This window comes from Pan troglodytes, chromosome 10 (genome assembly GCF_028858775.2).
Source record: "Pan troglodytes isolate AG18354 chromosome 10, NHGRI_mPanTro3-v2.0_pri, whole genome shotgun sequence".
Classification (NCBI taxonomy): domain Eukaryota; kingdom Metazoa; phylum Chordata; class Mammalia; order Primates; family Hominidae; genus Pan; species Pan troglodytes.
In genome coordinates, this window is record NC_072408.2 from 115599316 (window position 1) to 115619463 (window position 20148).

Consider the following 20148-nt stretch of genomic DNA (forward strand, 5'->3'; position numbering starts at 1 on the left):
CCCAGCTAATTTTATATTTTTAGTAGAGATGTGGTTTCACCATGTTGGTCAGACTGGTCTCAAACTCCTGACCTCAGATGATCTGCCCGCCTCGGCCTCTCAAAGTGCTGGGATTATAGGCGTGCGGCACCATGCCCAGCTAATTTTGTATTTTTAGTAGAGACAGGGTTTCACCATGTTGGTCATGCTGGTCTCGAACTCCTGACCTCAGATGATCTGCCTGCCTTGGACTCCAAAAGTGCTGGGATTATAAGCGTGAGCCACCGCACCTGGCCCAGGGTTTTATCTCATCTGTCTTTATGGGTATTTGCTTTGTGGTAGGCAGGGAAGTGGGGGAAATCCATAATTAGTATTTGATTTGGAATGCTTTATGGAGGTCGACAGATGCAACTGCCCAGTTTTGTTTGCATTACAACATGCTGTTAATAATAATAAACTGGCTGTATACTTGAATGCATCTGTCAGGACCCCAAGTGCCCCCACTTGAGAACCACGGCTGTCCTGTGAGATGGGCAGGTGAAGCCAGAGGCAACAAAGTCAGCAGCAGGGCAAGGGTGGAAGTGGAAACCAGGCTGCACGGCCACCCTTCCACTGAACCAGCCTCTGCTCCTGCATCACTTCCCCCATGGAGGAGGGAAAAGGTTGGCTGGAATTAACCAATTTCTCAGTAAGCACCAGGTTGAAGCTCAAACCTTGTGGCAGATAATCCACTAAAAATGGCAACTCCAAGAGACTAATGGAGTTAAGTATTAGAGTCTAAGTTGGAAGGTTGGATACTTGACAACGTTGGGAAATTACTATCAGTTTTGTTTTTGTTTTTAGACGGAGTCTCGCTCTGTCACCCAGGCTGGAGTGCAGTGGCACGAACTTGACTCACTGCAACCTCTGCCTCCTGGGTTCAAGCAATTCTCGTGCCTCAGCCTCCTGAGTAGCTGGGATTACAGGCACGCACCATCACACCCAGCTAATTTTTATATTTTTAGTAGAGACAGGGTTTCACCATGTTGGTCAGGATAGTTTCCATCTCCTGACCTCCTGATCTGCCTGCCTCGGCTTCCCAAAGTGCTGGGATTACAGATGTGAGCTACCGCGTCTGGCCCTATCAGTTTTTTTAAAAGGTGACAATGGTATTGTGGCTATGTTAACATACTGGAGCATTTATGAATAAAATGATATATCTGAGGCCAAGTGTGGTGACTCAAACCTGTAATTCCAGCACTTTGGGAAGCCAAGGTGGGCAGATGGCTTGAGACCAGGCTGGGCAACAGTAAGACCTCATCTCTACAAAAAAACAGAAAAAATTAACCGGGTGTGGTAGCATGCGCCTGTGGTCCCAGCTACTCAGGAGGCTGAGGTGGGAGGATCACTTGAGCCTGGTAGGTCAAGGCTGCAGTGAACCGTGATCATGCCACTGTACTCCAGCATGGGAAACAGTGAGAACTTGTCTATAGTATGTATCTATCTATATCTACAGTATATACCTATAATATATATTTTTTAGATATAGGTATCTGTATCTAAATCTGGGATTGGTTCCAGGATCATCAGGGGTGTGGGGAAGTGGGTAGGGGTGAGATGAAAAAGAATAGTCATATATCGATAAAGGCTGAAGTTGGCTGATAAATTATATGTTTTAATTTTACATACACAAAAAGAAATTGAGTTGGAAGCCCTGCCCAGGGTATGAATAAGGCACATGGGGTGAAGATGGTGTGCAGAAATATGTGTTATTCCCAACAGATTCTCAATTTGCTATATAAAGTATGCACTACGTACCCACCAGCAGAATCACCCTGTGAAAGAACCCTCAGGTCCCTGGAGATGGGAGCTGGGGGCCCAGAGGAGACAATAGAAAAAAATCAGCTGGGTGTGGTGGCGGGTGCCTGGAGTCCCTGCTACACAGGCTGAGGTAGGCCAATTAGAGTGGGATGGAAGGGATGGGGTGTGCCACCCTGCAGGCCGGGCTCTGCCTACCTCCATGCCGTCGGGACAGCTCCTCTTGCTGTTGTTGTTGTTTAGGTTCTCCGAGTTGAGCAGGTTTTGATCGAGCTGGGTTGGAAGCTGCCCCCACCTCCCCGCTCCCAGGCCCTCCTCCCTTTCCGTCTCCTCCACCTGCAGCAAGGAGCCGCTCCGGCCTTTGGGACTCCCAAACTCTAGTTTCTTCTTCACATCCTTCTCACACAGTCCGGAACATTGCTGGGGCTGTCTGGCCGGCCTGTGCACCTCTGCAGGTGGAGCAGCTTCCTCCAACAGAGCCTCCCTCTCCGGATCCTCCAGGTGGACCAAGCTGCCAGTTTCATCCTCGGGGGAAGGCAGAAGGGGGTCTGAGAGTCGCCGGAAACAGCAGGGGAGCGGGGGCCCTAAGCCGGGCTGGGCGGCATCATCCAAGAAGGGCAGCCGGCTTTCCGGGGTGCCATCTGGGGTCTCTGGCAAGAAGTCGCCGGGTCCTGCAGGGTCATCCACAGGCTGCTGGAGGCTGCTGTCTGTCTGCTGACGCCACAGCTTGTTGTGCCGCTGTTTGCTGCGGGGAGAGAGGGTAGAAGAAGGTGAGGGGAGGAGGATGGTGCCTGGGGGTGCTGGGAAGAGTATGCGGTGAGCCAGTGAGGGGCTGCCCAAGGTCAGGGCGCCAGGGACGATCCATGGCTCATTCAGGTAAAGCCTCTCTCTGTTCATTTGTTCCCAAGAAACACAAGGATGAGAAACAGCACTGGCTCTTAAGTTGTCCAGGCTCGCACAGGAGGCCTGATGTGACTTTCTGCCTCTGATGACAACGGGGAAGGAACGCGGGGGTGTCTAGACTTCAATCTGTGTATCTGTGTTTAGTGCTGCCTCATTTTATGAACTTTGTCACGTCAGTTACACTCCATCTCTCATTTCTCTGTCAAATAAGAATAACAACGCTCTCCTACCTATATTGTAGGGAAATGAAGGGAGGGAATCAAAGTGGAGTATGTACAGATCTATACATGATAATACAACTATACACACACATAACGCACTGCAATGCATTTGGGAAGATCCTGGAAAACTAGAAAGTATTTGTTTAGGTTTAGGTCAGTTTTTAAACAATTTCTTCTACTATGATGACATTGTTTTTATAATCCCTTTTATTTTTTCTTGAGATGAGGGTCTCACTCTGTGGCCCAGGCACTGCAGTGGTGTGATCACGGTTCACAGCAGCCTCAAACTCCTGGGCTCAAGCAGTCCTCCCACTTCACCCTCCCAAGTGGGGCTACAGGCATGTGACACCATCCCTGGCTAATTTTTAAGTTATTTTTTTGTAGCGACAGGGTCTTGCTATGTTGCCCAAGCTGGTCTTGTACTCCTGGTCTCAAGCGATCCTCCTACCTCAGCCTCCCAAAGTGTTGGGATTACAGGCATGAGCCACTGCACCAAGCCCTGTAATACATTTTTAAAATGTAAGGTATTAAAAAAAAAGTTTACGGTGAAATAAGGTAACTAAGTCACCCTCAAGGACCTTAAAGTAATACCAGTATCACAGGCTTGCGAGGGTTAAAAAGAGAGAGGTAAATGTAAGAGCACAGTGTGACAGCGCCATTCATCCTCTCTGCTCGGTGTGCACATCCCAGCCAGCAGCTACTCAAGGTCACTGCCACGCTGCTATGAACCCGGCCTGGAGCGCCTGGCTTAGGCTGCAGAGGGCACTGAGTGCGTGGCAGGCTCAGGGAGAGGTCAGTGAGATGCTCGCTCTTCCTCCTCCTCCTCTGGGCCTTGCCTGGGGACCTGTCCAGCCCTTCCGACAGTGAAGGAGTCCACAGTTGGCCGGCCCTGTTCTCTGGACCCTGTTTAACTCTGCTAGGGCATGCCTGCATTCCCAAACTTGGCCAAGAGGCTGGTAGACTTTGCCTGTGGCTTCCTTCCAACACCAGACTGATATCTCCCAGGGAGGCCTGCTTCTTGTACAGACTGACTGGAAAGGGAACCGGGAGAAAGTGCCGCCCAGGCTCTGGGCTTCCAACTTGAGAGCCTGGGGTACTGGAACTACGGTGAGGACCTCCCCCACCACCCCGTGTGGGCAACAGAACCGCAGGGCTTTTTGCACACAGCACCCTGACTCAGAGGCCGAGTGAGGGGCCGCGGTGTACCTCTCCCTCCTGCCGCCCACTGGCTGTGTATGGGGGATAGGTCAACCTCTCAGCGTCAGCTCCTTATCCCTGCCCTGATCCTCGTAAAAGGGGGATAACCTGTACAGAAATTTTTAGGGTGGGAGTTCAGAGACTTTAAGCTACATTTATTATTTACTACAAGCCAGATGTGGAAGTATCTGTAAAGGTAAACTTGTTTAGCACTGCAAAAGGAAAACAAATCTTGGGACCCCAAACTCATTAAGCCAAAGGGAAAAGTCAAGCCGGGAAGTGGGTCACGCAAATCTGCCTCCCATTTTGGTTCCTAAATAAGATGGCTACGAAGATGAAAAGCTACACACCTCCCTCATATCTTGCCCACAAGGAAATTCCTTGCGGTCCCCAAGATCTTTACCCTAAAGCTTTTCGGTTAAAATTCACCATGGCAATGTAAACTGCCCACTATCTTCACAGGTTGTGGGGGGTGGGTGGGAAGGAAGACACAGGACAGAACTCAAAGTCATCCCTCTACCCACCTGACACAAATGCATATCTGATTGTTTCCTCTGCCCTATTGTCTATGTTATGCAAAAACGCAGATTCACTGAGCCAGACGAAGGCATGCATGACTCTTTTCCCCCTACCCCGCTTCACATGAAAATTGTGCACTTCTCGATATCCCATCCTTTCCCCTTAAAATTTGAAGCCCTCAAAATTATCTTCGGAGAAAGGCACAGACGTGTCTCCCGGGTGTGCATCCTTAACATTGGCAAATAAACCTCCTAAAATGATTGAGACTTGCCTCGGTCATTTGGCTTGATTGACAGATAGCACTCATGCAAACCTCACAGCAGCCCTATTGGGTGGGTATTCTTTAAAAACTTTTTTTTTTTTTGAGGTGAAGTCTCACTCTGTCACCCAGGCTGGGGTGCAGTGGTATGATCTCGGAACCTCTGCCTCTTGGGTTCAAGCAATCCTCGTGCCTCAGCCTCCTGAGTAGCTGAGATTACAGGCACGTGCCACCACACCTGGCTAATTTTTTTTTGTATATTTTTAGAAGAGATGGGGTTTCACTATGTTGGCCAGGCTGGTCTCAAACTCCTGACCTCAGGTGATCCGCCTGCATCGGCCTCCCAAAGTGCTGGGATTACAGCGCCTGACCCTCAATTTTTTTTTTTACAGCTAAAATACACATAATATAAAATTTGGGCCAGGTGTGGTTGCCCAGCACTTTGGAAGGCTGAGGTGGAAGGATCGATTGAGCCTAGGAGTTTGAGACCAGCCTGGGCAACATACCAAAACCTTTTCTCTACAGAAAAAAATATAAAAAATTAACCGGGTATTGTGGTGCGCACCTGTAGTCCCAGCTGTTTGGGGGGCTGAGGTGGGAGAATCATTTGAGCCTGGGAGGTTGAGGTGTCATGATCATACCCTGCAATCCGGCCTGGGTGACAGAGTGAGACCCTGTCTCAAAAAAATAAAATTTGCCACCCTGACCTCTTTTTATTTATATATTTAAACAATTTTTATTTATGTATTTCTTTCTGAGAAAAGGTCTCGCTCTGTTGCTCAGGCTGGAGTGCAGTGATGCGATCATGGCTCACTGCGGTCTTGAACTCCTGGTCTCCCAGGTGCAAGCCATTCTCCCGCCTCAGCCTTCCAAGTAGCTGGGATTACAGGTGCACGCCACCACACCCAGCTAATTCTTGTATTTTTAGTAGAGACGGGGTTTAACCTTGTTGGCCAGACTGGTCTCGAAGTCCTGACCTCAAGTGATCCACCTGCCTCGGCCTCTTAAAGTGCTGGGATTACGGGCATGAGCCACCACACCCGGCCTCATCTTGACCACTTCTAAGTGTACATTAAATACATTCATAATGTTATGCAACCATCGCCACCAACCAGAGAGCCTCTAGAGTCTCCAGAATGCTCTGTCTCTGGCAAAGCTGAAATTCGGTACCCATTGAACAGTAACTCCCCATTCCCTTCTTCTTCCAGTCCCTGGCAACCACCATTCTACTCTCTGTGACTTTGACTTCTCTAAGTATTTCATATGCATGGAAACATACAGTAGTTCTTTTCGTGATTTGCTTATTTCACTTAGCACAATGTCATGAAGGTTCATGACTGTCGTAGCCTGTGTCAGTCTTTCCTTCCTTTTTAAGGCTGTGTAATATCCCATTGTATGAATATGTCACGTTTTGTTTGTTTATTCATCCATCAATGAACACGTGGGTTGCTTCCACTTTTTGGCTATCGTAGATAATGTTGCTATAAGCACTAATGTACAAATATCTCTCCGAGACTCTGCTTTCAATTGTTTTGGATATATTTCCACAAGTGGAATTGCTAGATGATATAATAATTTTATTCCTTTTTTTTTTTTTTTAGACGAAGTTTTGCTGTTGTTGCCCAGGCTGGAGTGCAATGGTGTGATCTCGGCTCACTGTAACCTCCACCTCCCAGGTTCAAGCAATTCTCCTGCCTCAGCCTCCTAAGTAGCTGGGATTACAGGTGCATGCTACCACACCCAGCTAATTTTGTATTTTTAGTAGAGATGGGGTTTCTCCATGTTGGTTAGGCTGGCCTTGAACTCCTGACCTCAGGTGATCCACCTGCCTGGGTCTCCCAAAGTACTGGGATTACAGGCATGAGCCACAATGCCTGGCCCCTAATTTTCTGAAGAACCACCATACTGTTTTCCACAGCACCTGTACCATTAACATCCACATTAAGGTGAGCATTCATTGTTTTTTTTGTTTGTTTTCTTTTTCAGACAGGGTCTGGTTCTGTCACCCAGACTGGAGTGCAGTGGCACAATCTCGGCTCACTGCAACCTCTGCCCCCTGGGCTCAAGCAACCCTCTGATCTCAGCATCCCAAGCAGCTAGGACCACTGGCGCACGCCACCACGCTTGGCTTTTTTTTTTGTACTTCTAGTAGAGACAGGGTCTCAGCATGTTGCCAATGACCGCAATAGGAGGCAGAGAAATTCTAGGCAGACAGGTGCGGGTCCCTGGCAAAACCCCACCTTCAAGCCGAAAAGCCTGAAACCTGTGTCCCAGAGTAAGAACACCCAACCCTGTGTGCCTGCTCTCTCCCAACTGGCTCTTTCTGAATAATGTCTTTCTACCAATTGAATGTTGCCTTTTCCAAAACTACCTATAGCCCACTCCACCCCCATCCTGTGCCTATAAAGACCCCAGACTCAGCTGGCAGAGAGAAGCAGCAGTTGGACGTCAGGAAGAAGTGCCTGGATGTCGGAGAGAGTGGCAGCTTGACTTTAGAAGATGGAGGCTGGACGAGGCAGAGAGGTGGCTTGACCTCAGGGGAGAGTGACCTTCCCTTCCTATCCCCTTTCCAGCTCCCCTCTCTGCTGAGGGCTGCTTTCATCACTCAGTAAAATTCTCCACATTCACCATTCTTCAATTCGCCCATGTGACCTCATTCCTCTTGAGCACCAGACAAGAATTCAGGACACACCAGGTGTGAGTACCCAAAAATGCTGTCACATTGGCCCTTTGCCCTCACTGGTAGAAGGCAGCTGCCTCACACGATGAAGCAAAGAGCCCACTGAGCTGGTAACACACTGCTATCTGTGGATGGCAGAGCTAAAGGAGTATTATAACACACCCTCTGAGGCCTTAGGGTCACAGGCACCCACACCTGGATGCTGCCATGGGGCCTGCACAGAGTTCACTCCTGCCAGAGCAAAGAGGCCGGTTCCTCCACTCGCTCACTCCAGTTCCTGCACTAGTTCGCTTGTACGCTCCCTCCCATGAGGGGTTGAGTGGGGCGGACTGGGTAAATGAGGCACCTCTGTCACGTGTCCCAAAAAGGTGTCAAGAAAATATACTGCATCAGCAAGGCTGGTCTCGAACTCCTGAGCTCAAGCGACCACCCACCTTGGCCTCCCAAATTGTTGGGATTACAGGTGTGGGCCACCACACCTGACCTCAGTGTTTTAAAAAGCATTTTTGTTTAAGAGATGGGGTCTTGCTCTGTCATGCAGGCTGGAGTCCAGTAGCACAATCACAGTTCACTGCAGACTCGAACTCTTGGGCTCAAGCAATCCTCCCATCTCAGTTTCCTAAGCAGCTCGGACTACAAGTGCATGTCCCAGGCCCAGCTAAGGTGGGCATTAATTCTTACAAGAGGGAACTGAGGCTCGGGAAGACTGATGGGCTTGCCCTGACTTGCCCTGCTCATCAGTGGCGGAACCTGGTTGCTGTGCCTCTCCGAGTCCTTGGCTTTTCCTGCAGCAAAGCTGGTGCACAGGGCTTGGCACAAACCAGATGCCCAGGAAGCGAGATGCGCACGTGCTTACGCCACACACACGAGGCCAGGCCTTGGCTTAGAACCTAGGCACCGTTCCCTCCAGCAGCAAAACCAGCTTTATGTGTGTGCCAAGAAAATCAAAACAGATCCCTCCTGGAAACCACTCATCAAAGCCCAAACAATAGTTGTTTTTCTCAAACCGGCTCCCCCTGAGAGGCAGGATTTTGGCTGCGGAAGCGGCTGCTGCACCGAATGGGAGCATGCTCTGCTGCCGACAGAGGCCTGGCTGGCTTGGCCACATGGCTGCTCCAGCTCTGCCTGCCAACCCTTCTCTCCAGGCAGGCACCCACCTTGCGTCCAAGATGCCTTCATACTCAGACAGCTGCTTCATAAAGCCCGCGTTGGGGCGCGTGATGCTGCGCTTCTGCTTTACATAGTTATATGCTTTTTCCAGAGGCCAGCCGAATTCCTTCATTGCATAGGCTATGACTGTGGAGGCCGAGCGACTCACGCCCATTTTGCAATGCACCAGGCACTTGGAATGGTTCCTCCTGCAGGGGTGGGAGCAGTTGGGGAGGAGAGATGGGGGAGAAGCAGTGGGGAAGGAGTTAAAAAGCTCCAACAACTTCATTCTCTCAGGTTTTACCCGAATCATTTTTTTAAACCCTGTAGATATCTTACTGCCGAAATCCTCCTACGTCTTAATGTTTACGGAGCAGATGTCCACACACTCTCTAAAGGAAATACCACCACTGTAGAATCAATTAGCACACAATGGGATATCAAAAGAAATCTGTTCTGGCCTGGCCATGTTTTGTTTGCAGGGAGAGCTTCAATATTTGGCTGCCTTCAGGGACCATGTGAGAATCTTCTCACATGGCTGGGATGGGCTAGGGGACCAAAAGCCCTTTCCTGGGATGAGAGTGGGCAGCTAACGGGATTTCTGCAAGAGCTACTCAGCTGCTACAGCAGATGGAGACAGTGAATGAGTTACTGCAGAAAAATGGGGTCAGCAAACTGAAAGCTGCAAGGCCCTGGGGAGAGCGAGATGCTCTTCAGACAGGAGGGCCAGGGAGCAGGAGTAAGGGCGGCCGCAAAGAAAAGCCAGGAGTGGAAGATGGGGCTGGACGTTTATTTGTAAGGAGGCAGTGCTGGCCCAGGCCTGGCTGATTTACCAGATATGGCCCGGGAGACAGTGTTTCTTTAAGTATCACTTGCTCAAGAATGTGAAGGAGCGCCAAGCCAGTAAGGGCAGCACCTGCGAAACTTTATTTGTACAGAAGGCAGACCCACCAGGTGGGAGCCGGCTCTGGTTTCCTATACCCCAACCTTGAAATTCTCCTGCAAATTTCAGTGGGGTTTTTTCCCCCTAACTGCTGGTCTGAAGTTTCCGTCAAGGGAGTCTTGAGTTTGTCTCCTGGGAATATAAGGGAACTAAGATTTGGTTAAGGACACATCATGTGGCTTTGACCCAGAGGGAGATAAAGCAGAAGAGGGTGATTGTCTTGACAGCATCTCAAAGGGTTCTTTCTGTTCTTGACTTAATAAGGCAGAGCTGTTTCGCAGGGGAATAAAATGAGCACCAGAGACAGGTGAAACCGCTGACGGGCTCAGGGGCAGTGGGGCTGGCCATGACCTCCAATGTGCTGTCCTGTTTCATGCGACAGTAACTCAGGGAGGGAAGAAGGGCCGTATTCTTAGGGAGACAGTCCCAAAGAAGCTCTAAGCCCGTGTCCGTGCATGTCATCCCCTAGCCCTCCTTTGGCTCAGTGACTTCCTAGGGGTGGGGCCCCTGAGTGTCCACTTGGTATCTGGGGCTTGCCTGGAATCAGAGCTGACGATGACAACTGGGGTCAAGTGTCACAATCAAAGATAGGTGGGAGAGACTAAGCTCAATAGGGACTCTACCTGGAGAGGACCAACCACTTTTCTCCTTTGGTGCTTGGAGTCCTGCGACTAAAAGCAAAGGTCCATCCCACATCAAGTCCGCTCCCACCAGCCAACTCCTGTGTCTGGAGTCCCGTTAGGATCCCCCCTCCCACCAGCCGACTTCTGCATCTGCAGTCTCGTTCATTCCCACTCTCCCAGCCTCAGCAGGTTGGTTTCATCCTCAGCCCCGCCTCTCTGTCCACTTACTTCGCTTTGTTTATAAAATGATACGCTTCATTCCAGTGGGCGAGGAGGTCTGTGGTCTCTTCATCGTAGACTCGGATGTTATGATATGCAAATAAGCCAGGAAAAAAATTATCGATTTCTCTGGTAACATTTAAAATGTAATCAACCCTGCAATGAGAAAAAAATAAGAAACAAATTTGGAGAATCTGAATGAGAAAGAAAAGCAAGGTAATAAAAACTGGCAGAGAAAAGAAAAGGAAACACACATTAACCAAGGGTCATATGTTCGTGGCGGGACTTTGGTTTTTCCTTAATAGCTATGTTTTTTGGTATTTTCTAAATGCCCTCTCAATGGTGAAAATGTGTTATATTTATATTAAGAAACCAAATTATTGTAAAGACCTTATAAAAAGAAAGCTCAGTTTAAAGCATTCTGGAAAATTAAATATATGTATTACTTAAATTTATAACTATTCATGACTATTATGAATATACAGAGGCTTAAAAAAATCCCAGTGTCTTCACTCTTAAAGAGCTAAAAAGCAGACTATATCCATCCATTATCTATATCCTTGGGAATTGCCTTAAATCTTTTTTTGGAAAAAGGCAAGATAGACAAATAAGTATTTGACAGAGTCTGCTAACCCAGGTTCTGTAGTTCTCTAAACTTAATCAATACTTTTACTTCTGGAAGAAAATAATGTCAGGAGTTAGAAAACATCTCAAATAGGTTTCATAATATTTAGACATGCTTAAAAAAATACCTAAGAAAATCATTAATTTATTCCCAGCAAGAGGAAAGCACAGAAGAGTATGGCCTTACGTTTTAAGAACACTTTCTGTTGAAAGAATGCATCTTAACCGGTAGTTCTAAAGATGTATTTTAAGATTTGTTTAGTCTTGATTTTTAAACGTGGTAATTCTAGAATGTCATCATGTCACGCCCACAGAACGGTGATTTTGTGGCTGTGTTGTTTAAAAAAAAAAAAAAAAAAAAAAGTCCAGACATCTGTTCTTGAAGGTCTAGATTGAAACACTTTTCATCCCTGCTGAGTGTTTGTCAGACTACGACAGGCATATGCTTCTGGCCAACACTGAGCGTAAAGTTGCAAGATTCCCACCAGGCCCCAAAGCATTAGCTCAGATAGAGCCCAAAGTGGCCCAGGGATCAGGGTTGCTGACTAACGCAACAGCCAGCAGACCTCTGCGTCCACACTAGGGTTTGCAGCAACTGTGCGGGGCAGGGAAGCGGGGTGGGGGTGAGGCAGCACAGAGCCTAATCAATATCCAGGCGGTCCTACAGCAATTAGAGTGTAATTTTAAGTTTTCCTCAATCCACACGATCACGCGAGACTTCGGCACAATCTAAACTCCATGAATTATTCAGGGCGTGGTGTTTGGAAGCACATCTGTTTAGCTATGCACATCAACCCCTGGCAGCCACTTCAGAGACCAGGGTGCAGGCAATTACAGGCAGGCAGCCCCAAGGTCTCCCCCTCCATGGCAGAGTGGAGGGTTTCTAAGCTGCCTGGAAGGACAGGGAAAGACAAGGGGAGGAGACTCACCCTGAGCCCTGCAGTTCCTCCAGATTGGATGCATTCCATTCAGAGCCCTGGGAGACAGATCACACAAGCTCCTGTGAGTGTCACATGTCAGCCTCAGAGCTGCTCAGGGGATGCATGGTTTGCCCTAGCTCTGGCGGTGAGGTCTTATTTCATGGCCCCATTGGCCTCAGAGAACAGAGAGAACCAGCGGCTGATATTCAAGGAGATTCCTGAGTGAGTACTCAGAGCATGAGAGGAAGGGAGGGAGGGAAGGGTCCCGGCCCTCACTGGCCCCTTGGCCTTAGGGAAACAGCAAGTCCAGGAAAACCTGCTCTCCGTCTCCCCACTTCCTTTCCTAAGAGTCCAGTGGGGTCCTGTAAGCAGAGGCAATGCGACCTCCCACCCAGGGAAGGGCACGTTCACAAGCCACTAATTAAAGCAGGAATCGTTCTACCTTCTGGGAAGTATTTTGGCAATACTGAAAAAGTTCCCACCCTCTGACCCAGTAATTCCACTTACAAAAAGCTATCCTGAGGAAATAATCAGAACTCACACAGTGATTTAGGTAGGAGGATATTTATAATTATTTGTAATAAACCAGTGGAAACCACCCAAACGTCCAAAGGGAAAAAATGAGTAAAATAAATGAGGCTGGATCTTCATGATGGAGTCTTTAAAACAAATAAATTTTGCAGAATATTTAATGACACAGGCAAATACCATGTAAGGAAAAAAAATTTTAAAAGAGAGGAGGATACAGGACTATATAAACATAAACAGTATGATCCTTTCCTTCTTTGTTCCTTTTCAAAGAAGCTATATATGCATTTTAAAAACCCAAAAAAACAGAAGATGGGAAAATAAATATGCCAAAATGTTAACAGGGACTACCTCTGGATTTGCGAGATCGGGAATGCTTTTTTCTTCTTTAGATTTATTTCTATTTTCAGACTTTCTGCAACATGTTTTAATTTAGTACTTTTAAAAAATGGTATCATTGAAAAACCTTCCGCTCCCAAGCATTCAAAGGACATGGAACGGGGGAAAAAAAAAAGAAAAGAAAAAATGATCACTTTCCTCTTAGGAAATGCAAACAACATAGTGCCATAAAGAGCAAAAGAATCCACCTTTGGTCTTCCTTGAAACTTCCTTTCCCAAGTTCCCAAGAGGGCAGACCCCTCAGGACCAGGGGTGGCAGGGCCCTGAGCAAGCTGGCAATGTGCGACACTAGCTGAATTTTCATATTTGAGGGAGAGGCCCAAACATAAAAATTCCTTTAGTATCTCTCATGGAAAAAGTGACATAAAGCACTGAACCACACTAAAAGAATAACGCGAGTGCCGCTGAAGCTGCGAGTGTCCTCTTGCTGTGACTGCCACCTAGTGGAGAAAGAAGGAAGGTGCCTTCTGTTCCCTTCTCACCAGGGAAATCAACAGACTTCCAGGGAGATCAGTGCCCAGGACTGCCCACACTTTCAAATCCACACATGTAGATACATTTTAATCAATCACTATGAAATCTATATAGATTTGTATACAGAAATATATTAAAAATATACATATCTACATAGATATCATGACATACACATAACTCTTAATTACTTCCTACAGAAAACAAAGTCTTTCTTGTCTCTAGTAGTAAATTTACTTCCTTAGCTTTCCCAGGAAGCACTTCCTCCTCTAACAATGGTTACCATTAGTTAGCACCTGCAAAAACTGTACTCGGTGCTTTAAATATGTATTTTTAATTTTATTTTATTAAAAAAAATATTTTTTAGAGACAAGGTCTCACTATGTTGCCCAGGCTGGCTTCCAACTCCTAGGCTAAAGCTATCCTCCCCCTCAGCCTCCTGAGTAGCTGGCACTACAGGCATAAGCCACTGTGCCCAGTTTGTATTTTATTTAATCCTCATAGTCATCCCTTGGGGTATAGGATGAAGAAAAAATGAGGGAAAGTGACTTCTTCCAAGTCACATAGCTGCTGAGGCTGAGGAGTGGGAATCCGGGCCCTGGTGGGCCCTGATTTTCATTACACCACTAGGCCTCTCTAATTTTAGTAATGTGCCTTCCTCTATAGCCTCTCTGACTTTGACAACTTGCCAGTTGCCTTCTATGGATATTCACAGCATTAAAACAATCTGAGCTAGCCGTGGAGGTGCACAGAAATCAGTACAACCCACCCAGAGCTACAGGACCCGGGTGAGGGCTTCCAGCGGCCCTGGAGCCGTGCATGGAAAAGCTGTCTGGACAAGCTCAGCGGGAGCTCCGTGTCAGCTGTGTGATCTCTCCTCCCTGTTGTTTCTCATGTCTCAGGATGCCTAGGCATAATTCTGGGGTTTGGTGAGGACACTTCCTTTAGTAACTGGGGTTTTTTAGCCCACAAACCACTTGGAAGTAACTGGATGGGGCCTATGTGTTAGTGGCTGAAGAAGACAAAGGGTTTGCAAGAGTCTGAAACACATGCCAGCTGACTACGCCAAATAGCTCCCAAACAACTCCCCGCAGCTCAGCTGGGAGCCACGTCTCAAACAGCTGGCTCAAGAGCAGATCAGCAGGCTGCAGGCCAGAGAAGGGGCCAAAGAGGGGAACTCCTGCCAGCCAGGATGGAGGCTCTGGCAACTCAAGTTTTTTGCCTGCTTTTTCTCCTGGACTTGCTACAAACTCCAAACAACCAGGGTCTGATTTATGTCCCCCAAACCAGATACTGCCAGGGCCATGCCTCTTACGAGATAAAGATGATCGAAGATAAGGGAGGGCTTGTCCATCTGTCCCAAGATAAGTAGCATCTCATTGTCTATAAATTCCTTGAATTCCTTCAAGTTACAATTCATCTGTTTCTCTAATTCATTACGAATCTGTGGAGTAGAAAATATTAGGAAAAGTGATTTGTTAAAGAAAACAATCGTCCACCTCAAAAGAATTAAAGTTACAATGGAAACTGTGCCTATTTCCAAAAAAGGTGGGTGTTTTTTCTCTTTCAGAGTAATACATTTAGATACACGCAACATACATGCGTGGGTGGCAGGAATGCAGGTTATTCAGCTTAGAAGTAAACCCAACTGGGTAAAGTTTATTATTTCAAATAAGGAATTTGATTTCCATGAGATCTCTTCTACCAAGTTTAAACTACTTTTACTTTTATAATTAAATGTCAAATACATCAAATAATCTAAAATCAGTTCTATCTTTCTTGGAAAGATATCACAATATGATTTTTTAAAAATGTATTCATTAATTAAAAGACAGGGCTGGATGGAGTGGCTCACGCCTGTAATCCCGGCACTTTGGGAGGCCTTGGTGGGAGGATTGCTTGAGGCCAGGAGTTCAAGACCAGCCTGGTCAACACAGGAAGACCAAGTCTCTTAAAAAAAAAAAAAGATTATAAATGAACTTTAAAAATGTCAATTTTAACTTCTTAGATCCACCCAGTTGAATCTCTCATTATAATTCATTGCATGCTTTGAATAAAAAGCAATGGAAAAAAAAGTGATCCAGGAAAAAACATGAAAAGGTAAAAAGGTAGAGAGAAATTATTCTAGAATTTGATACTTGCAGGTCAAGCTGTCATCCTGTGGAGAAATAAGTCTGCTGTCTCTTCCATAAAACCCAAGGTAATAGGGAGCAGAAGAGAGAACAAGGGGGTGTTATTAAAACAGATCAATGCTTCTCGGTGCAGTCTGTGGATCTCATGGACTTCTCCCCAAAGGCCATATAGGTGAGGCTCACAAAGGTCAAGAAATTCACTCAATGTCTCATAGCCGATAAGCGGCAGATCTGGACTCAAACTGGAGTCTGACTCCGAGGCCTGATACAATTGTAGAACGAGGCAGAAAAAAGCCTCCGGGAGCTGATACCAGAGGACAGGTAAAGACAACCAGATGTTGGGCCTGCTTTTGCTGCACTTTCGGGAGCAGGACACATGGAGGCTGCATGACCTCTGACCTGCAATGAAGGGAGGAGTTGTCTTACCTCTTTGGAAGTCACATTTTCTAGATCCTGGCTCATCATGATGCTTCGGAGCTTGGCTTTGATGAGGCGCTCGGTCCTTTCCCCTTCAGTGGGCCTGGAAAGAAATGACGTTTAGGAGAGCAAGGAGCTGTAGGAAGCTTGTGGTCGGAGGTTACAGGAATGCCAGATGCTCCTGGGTCTAAACAGAACACGGCTTGGCAAGGAGAGCACGCTTCTTGGTGTGCATGTTCTCAGGCAGCAGGGAGAGGTGCACAGAAAACCCGCTGCAGCTCTAGAACTCCCACGGGAGTCAACAGAGCAGGGAGCAGGTCAAGGGGGGAGAGGACAGTGTGGAAACTCCTTGCTCAGACGCTCTTAGGGCAGGATGCTGGGATGCCCAGCGCAACATCCCCAGGCCCCTGGGCCCTTGAGTCTCTGCTTGAACACGTGTGGGCATGAGGACCTCACTGTCTGAGGCATCCCGGCCCAGCTGTGGCAGATCCCATTATCCCCTTTTTCCTCAGAATCAAAATCTGGGTATTTCCCTGCTCTGGTTTTAACTCTAGGGGACACACAGACCAGGATAATCCTTCTTCCCCATGAGGAATCTTCAAATATTCAAAGGCAACTACCCTTCCTCCGTGATTTCAAGGCCCTCTCCTAATGTGGCTTCCCATCCCTCAGGTCTCTGCCCTCTGAACACACTGTGGTTTATCCATAGTCTTCCCAAAATGCAGTGTCCTGGAGGAACACCACACTGTGGGAGCAGGGTCCTGACCCCGAGGGGAGGGGCGACCAGCATTCTCCCTAACTAGACTTCAGCGACTGTGGCCTCTCCATGTCAGCGCTGTTGTAGGTCACACGACACAGGTCATGTGGTTCACCATGGCTGCTGCTAAGGCAGGCTGCCCTCACCAGTTGTGTTTTTGGATCCAAGGAAGCAGAGGACACATTCCTAACTCTCCTCAGAGCAGAGCGGGAGGCTCTGAGAATTAAGTCTCTGGTAATCTGAAGAGAAAAGGCCAGACCACAGAGCTCTGGAAAGAGTTGGGGACACAAAGGGCCACACATTCCTTTGAGAGTCTGATGGGAGTTACGGACCCCGTCCCCAGAAATGCATTCACCAAATTCATCAGTAATTTTTTTTTTTTTTGCATGGGACAGGGGCCTGTGTCACAGACCCCTGCTTTAAACGCTGGTTCTGAGAAAGCTAGGGTTCTCACTCAAGGGACTCCAGGGGAGGTGTGGCCCAATGCAGGTTCAGGGTCGGGCACAGGGCAGGTGGGGGAGAGGCAGGTGCCTGTGGGCTTGGGTGCACTCACACCAGAGGCACCTCACTTACTTGTCCACAAATAGCGCGGGGGAGTCGGGCCGCGTAGACTCCAGGTCCTGCATGGCGTTCCACTCGTTGATGCAGCTCTGCTCGGAGCTGATGCAGCTCTCATAGTAGGTAGCCCAGATGAGAGCTACACCCCCGGGGAAGTAGTTGTGCCTCCGGGCCACTTCGCAGGCCTTGTGAAGCACCTGCAGGGCAGACCTGGGGCGAGGAGAAGACAGGGTCAGGCCTGGGAAGGCACAAGAGATGCGGGGTTTTCTCCTCTGACAAAGGGGTTCAAATACGGGAAGGGAAGGGCAATGACTGATTGGTTGATTATTTCTTTTTGGGACAGAGTCTCGCTCTGTCACCCAGGCTAGAGTGCAGTGGCACGTTCTCGGCCCAATGCAATCTCCGCCTCCTGGGTTCAAGCAATTCTCCTGCATCAGCCTCCCGAGCAGCTGGGACCACAGGCGCCCACCACCACGCCCAGCTAATTTTTGTATTTTTAGGAGAGACAGGGTTTCACAATGTTGGACAGGCTGGTCTTGAATTCCTAGCCTCAAGTGATCTGCCCGCCTCGGCCTCCCAAAGTACTGGGATTATAGGCGTGAGCCACCATGCCCGGCTGAGAAGTGCAGTTTGTAAAGGGCTCACTCTTGGAGTCGCACTTACACATACAGGCGGCTGGGGAATGCATATAGCCGAAACATTCAGCCTGCCAGGGCACGGAGCTAGTCCTTGAGACATATTCACTGATTGAATCTAAGAGTGGCCAGAACACCCCACATCATTTCCAAAGAGCAGCAGAAACAAACAACAACAAACTACTTCATAACTCTTCCAATCAGGTGGTTCACGGGTTATTTTACAACCCATCAATTAACTCCAGAGAATTAAGAACTGCTCCTGAAGCGTGGTAACCCTAAACATATGTTCATATGACCCACATTGAACCTAAGACCCACAATTAAGCTTAGCAGCTGGAAGAAAAAGTCTTTAATATGCAACAGAGACATCTGCCTGCATTCTAAATAATTACATTTCCACCCATCCCCCCATCAACGTTCTAATAGCTTAGATGCTTAGATTTCTTAAGAAAACAAGTTCTAGAAAGTCATTTTAATACAGAAACTAACTGAAGAGGTTTGGGGAGCAGACTGGGAAACAATATTAAGAATCTATGTTTTATTTAGTCACCCTCTTTTACTTTTTTTTTTTTTTTTTTTTTTTTGTTTGTTTGAGACAGAGCCTCACTCCATCGCCCGGGCTGGAGTGCAGGGGCGTGATCTCGGCTCACGGCAACCTCCATGTCCTGGGTTCAAGTAATTCTCTTGCCTCAGCCTCCTGAGTAGCTGGGATTACAGGTGTGTACCATCACACCTGGCTATTTTTTGTATTTTTAGTAGAGACAGCGTTTTGCCATGTTGGCCAGGCTAGTCTCAAACTCCTGACCTCAGGTCATCCACCCACCGTGGCCTCCCAAAGTGCTGGGGTTACAGTTGTGAACCACCACGCCTAGCCCATTTTACTTCTTTTTACAAAAATATAGGCTGAGGCCAGGTACGGTGGCTCACGCCTGGAATCCCAGCACTTTGGGAGGCTGAGGTGGGAGGACTGCTTGAGGCCAGGAGTTTGAGACCAGCCTGGGCAACATAGTGAGACCCCATCTCTACCAAAAAAAAATAGAAAAGTTAGCCGGGTGTGGTGGCGCATGCCTGTAGTCCCAGCTACTTGGGAGGCTGAGGCAGGAGGATCACCTGAGCCTGGGAGGTCAAGGCTGCAGTGAACCATGATCACACCACTGCACCCCAGCCTGGGTGACAGAGCAAGACCCTGTCTCAAAAAAAAAAAACGAGAAACCCCAAACCCCCCAACATTGTGAATATACTTAATGCCGCTAAAAATTGTGCCTTTAAATAGGGTGAAAATGATAAATTTTATGTTACGTGTATTTTGCGCCTCCCTCAACATGCACATACGTAACGAGCTTCTTGGTAGAAGGGGTTTTTCTATTCATGCTGTCGGCTAAGAAAATATTTCTAGGGAGTTAAAAGTCCCTAAAACCACACTTACCACATGGCCTGGACAGACACAGGCTTAAATATGTGCATCCTTCCTGCTGTGCTCACGCTGAACCCACTGAGAATAAAACACAGAGAAAGGTATCTGTGGTGAGAAATCAGCGCCTTGAGTGAAATCACTCTGGGAGGAGGGAGCCAGCCCACCGCGCATGCTGGGAACAAGCACATCTCAGGCCACATGATGAGGGATTTTACGGAACCCGCTTTGGCAGAGACATGGGCAAGGGCAGAAAGAGACACATTCCCAGATGAGGAGGGCTTGTTTTTAACCCAGCACTGTGAGTTTCACCAAAAACTGAAACCCTAGCAAAGGGTGCCAGGTGAAGACCTCCAAGAGCGTCTCTCTATGTTCCAATGTGGTTCCTGCCTCCCTGCCACCTCCTGTCCCATAGGCCCGGCTGTTCCTTTTTGTAATTGCATGGAAACTATATTCATAGGATTGCACGGAAAATAATCAATATATAAAAATATCTATTAGTACATTAATATAAATATGTTAATATAAAAATACTAATATAAAATATAAAAAATTAATACAGGCCAGGGGTGGTGGCCCACGCCTGTAATCCCAGCACTTTGGGAGGCAGAGGAGGGTGGATCACCTGAGGTCAAGAGTTTGAGACCAGCCTGGCCAACATGGTGAAACCCTGTCTCTACTAAAAATACAAAAATTAGCCAGGCGTGGTGGCAGGTGCCTGTAATCCCAGCTATTCGGGAGGCTGAGGCAGGAGAATCACTTGAACCCAGGAAGTGGAGGTTGCAGTGAGCTGAGATCGTACCA

At 47.8% G+C, this 20148-nt stretch overlaps 1 protein-coding gene across 6 annotated transcripts in view; it reads right to left on the minus strand.

Moving 5' to 3' along the window:
- SSH1 (slingshot protein phosphatase 1) overlaps positions 1–20148 on the minus strand; it is a 74849-nt gene that overhangs the window by 7626 nt on the left and 47075 nt on the right. For 5 of the 6 annotated variants that reach the window (XM_016924125.4, XM_054664652.2, XM_016924128.4 and 2 more), the window contains 8 exons: positions 19360–19425; positions 17311–17505; positions 15990–16083; positions 14747–14875; positions 12043–12089; positions 10499–10645; positions 8713–8913; positions 1975–2521 (listed from right to left, as the gene is read on the minus strand). In XM_016924125.4, the coding sequence (XP_016779614.2) occupies positions 1975–2521; positions 8713–8913; positions 10499–10645; positions 12043–12089; positions 14747–14875; positions 15990–16083; positions 17311–17505; positions 19360–19425 (1426 nt within the window). Of the gene's footprint in view, positions 1–1612; positions 2522–8712; positions 8914–10498; positions 10646–12042; positions 12090–14746; positions 14876–15989; positions 16084–17310; positions 17506–19359; positions 19426–20148 lie in introns of those variants that run through there. The other variant, XM_063786036.1, reaches the window with a different exon arrangement.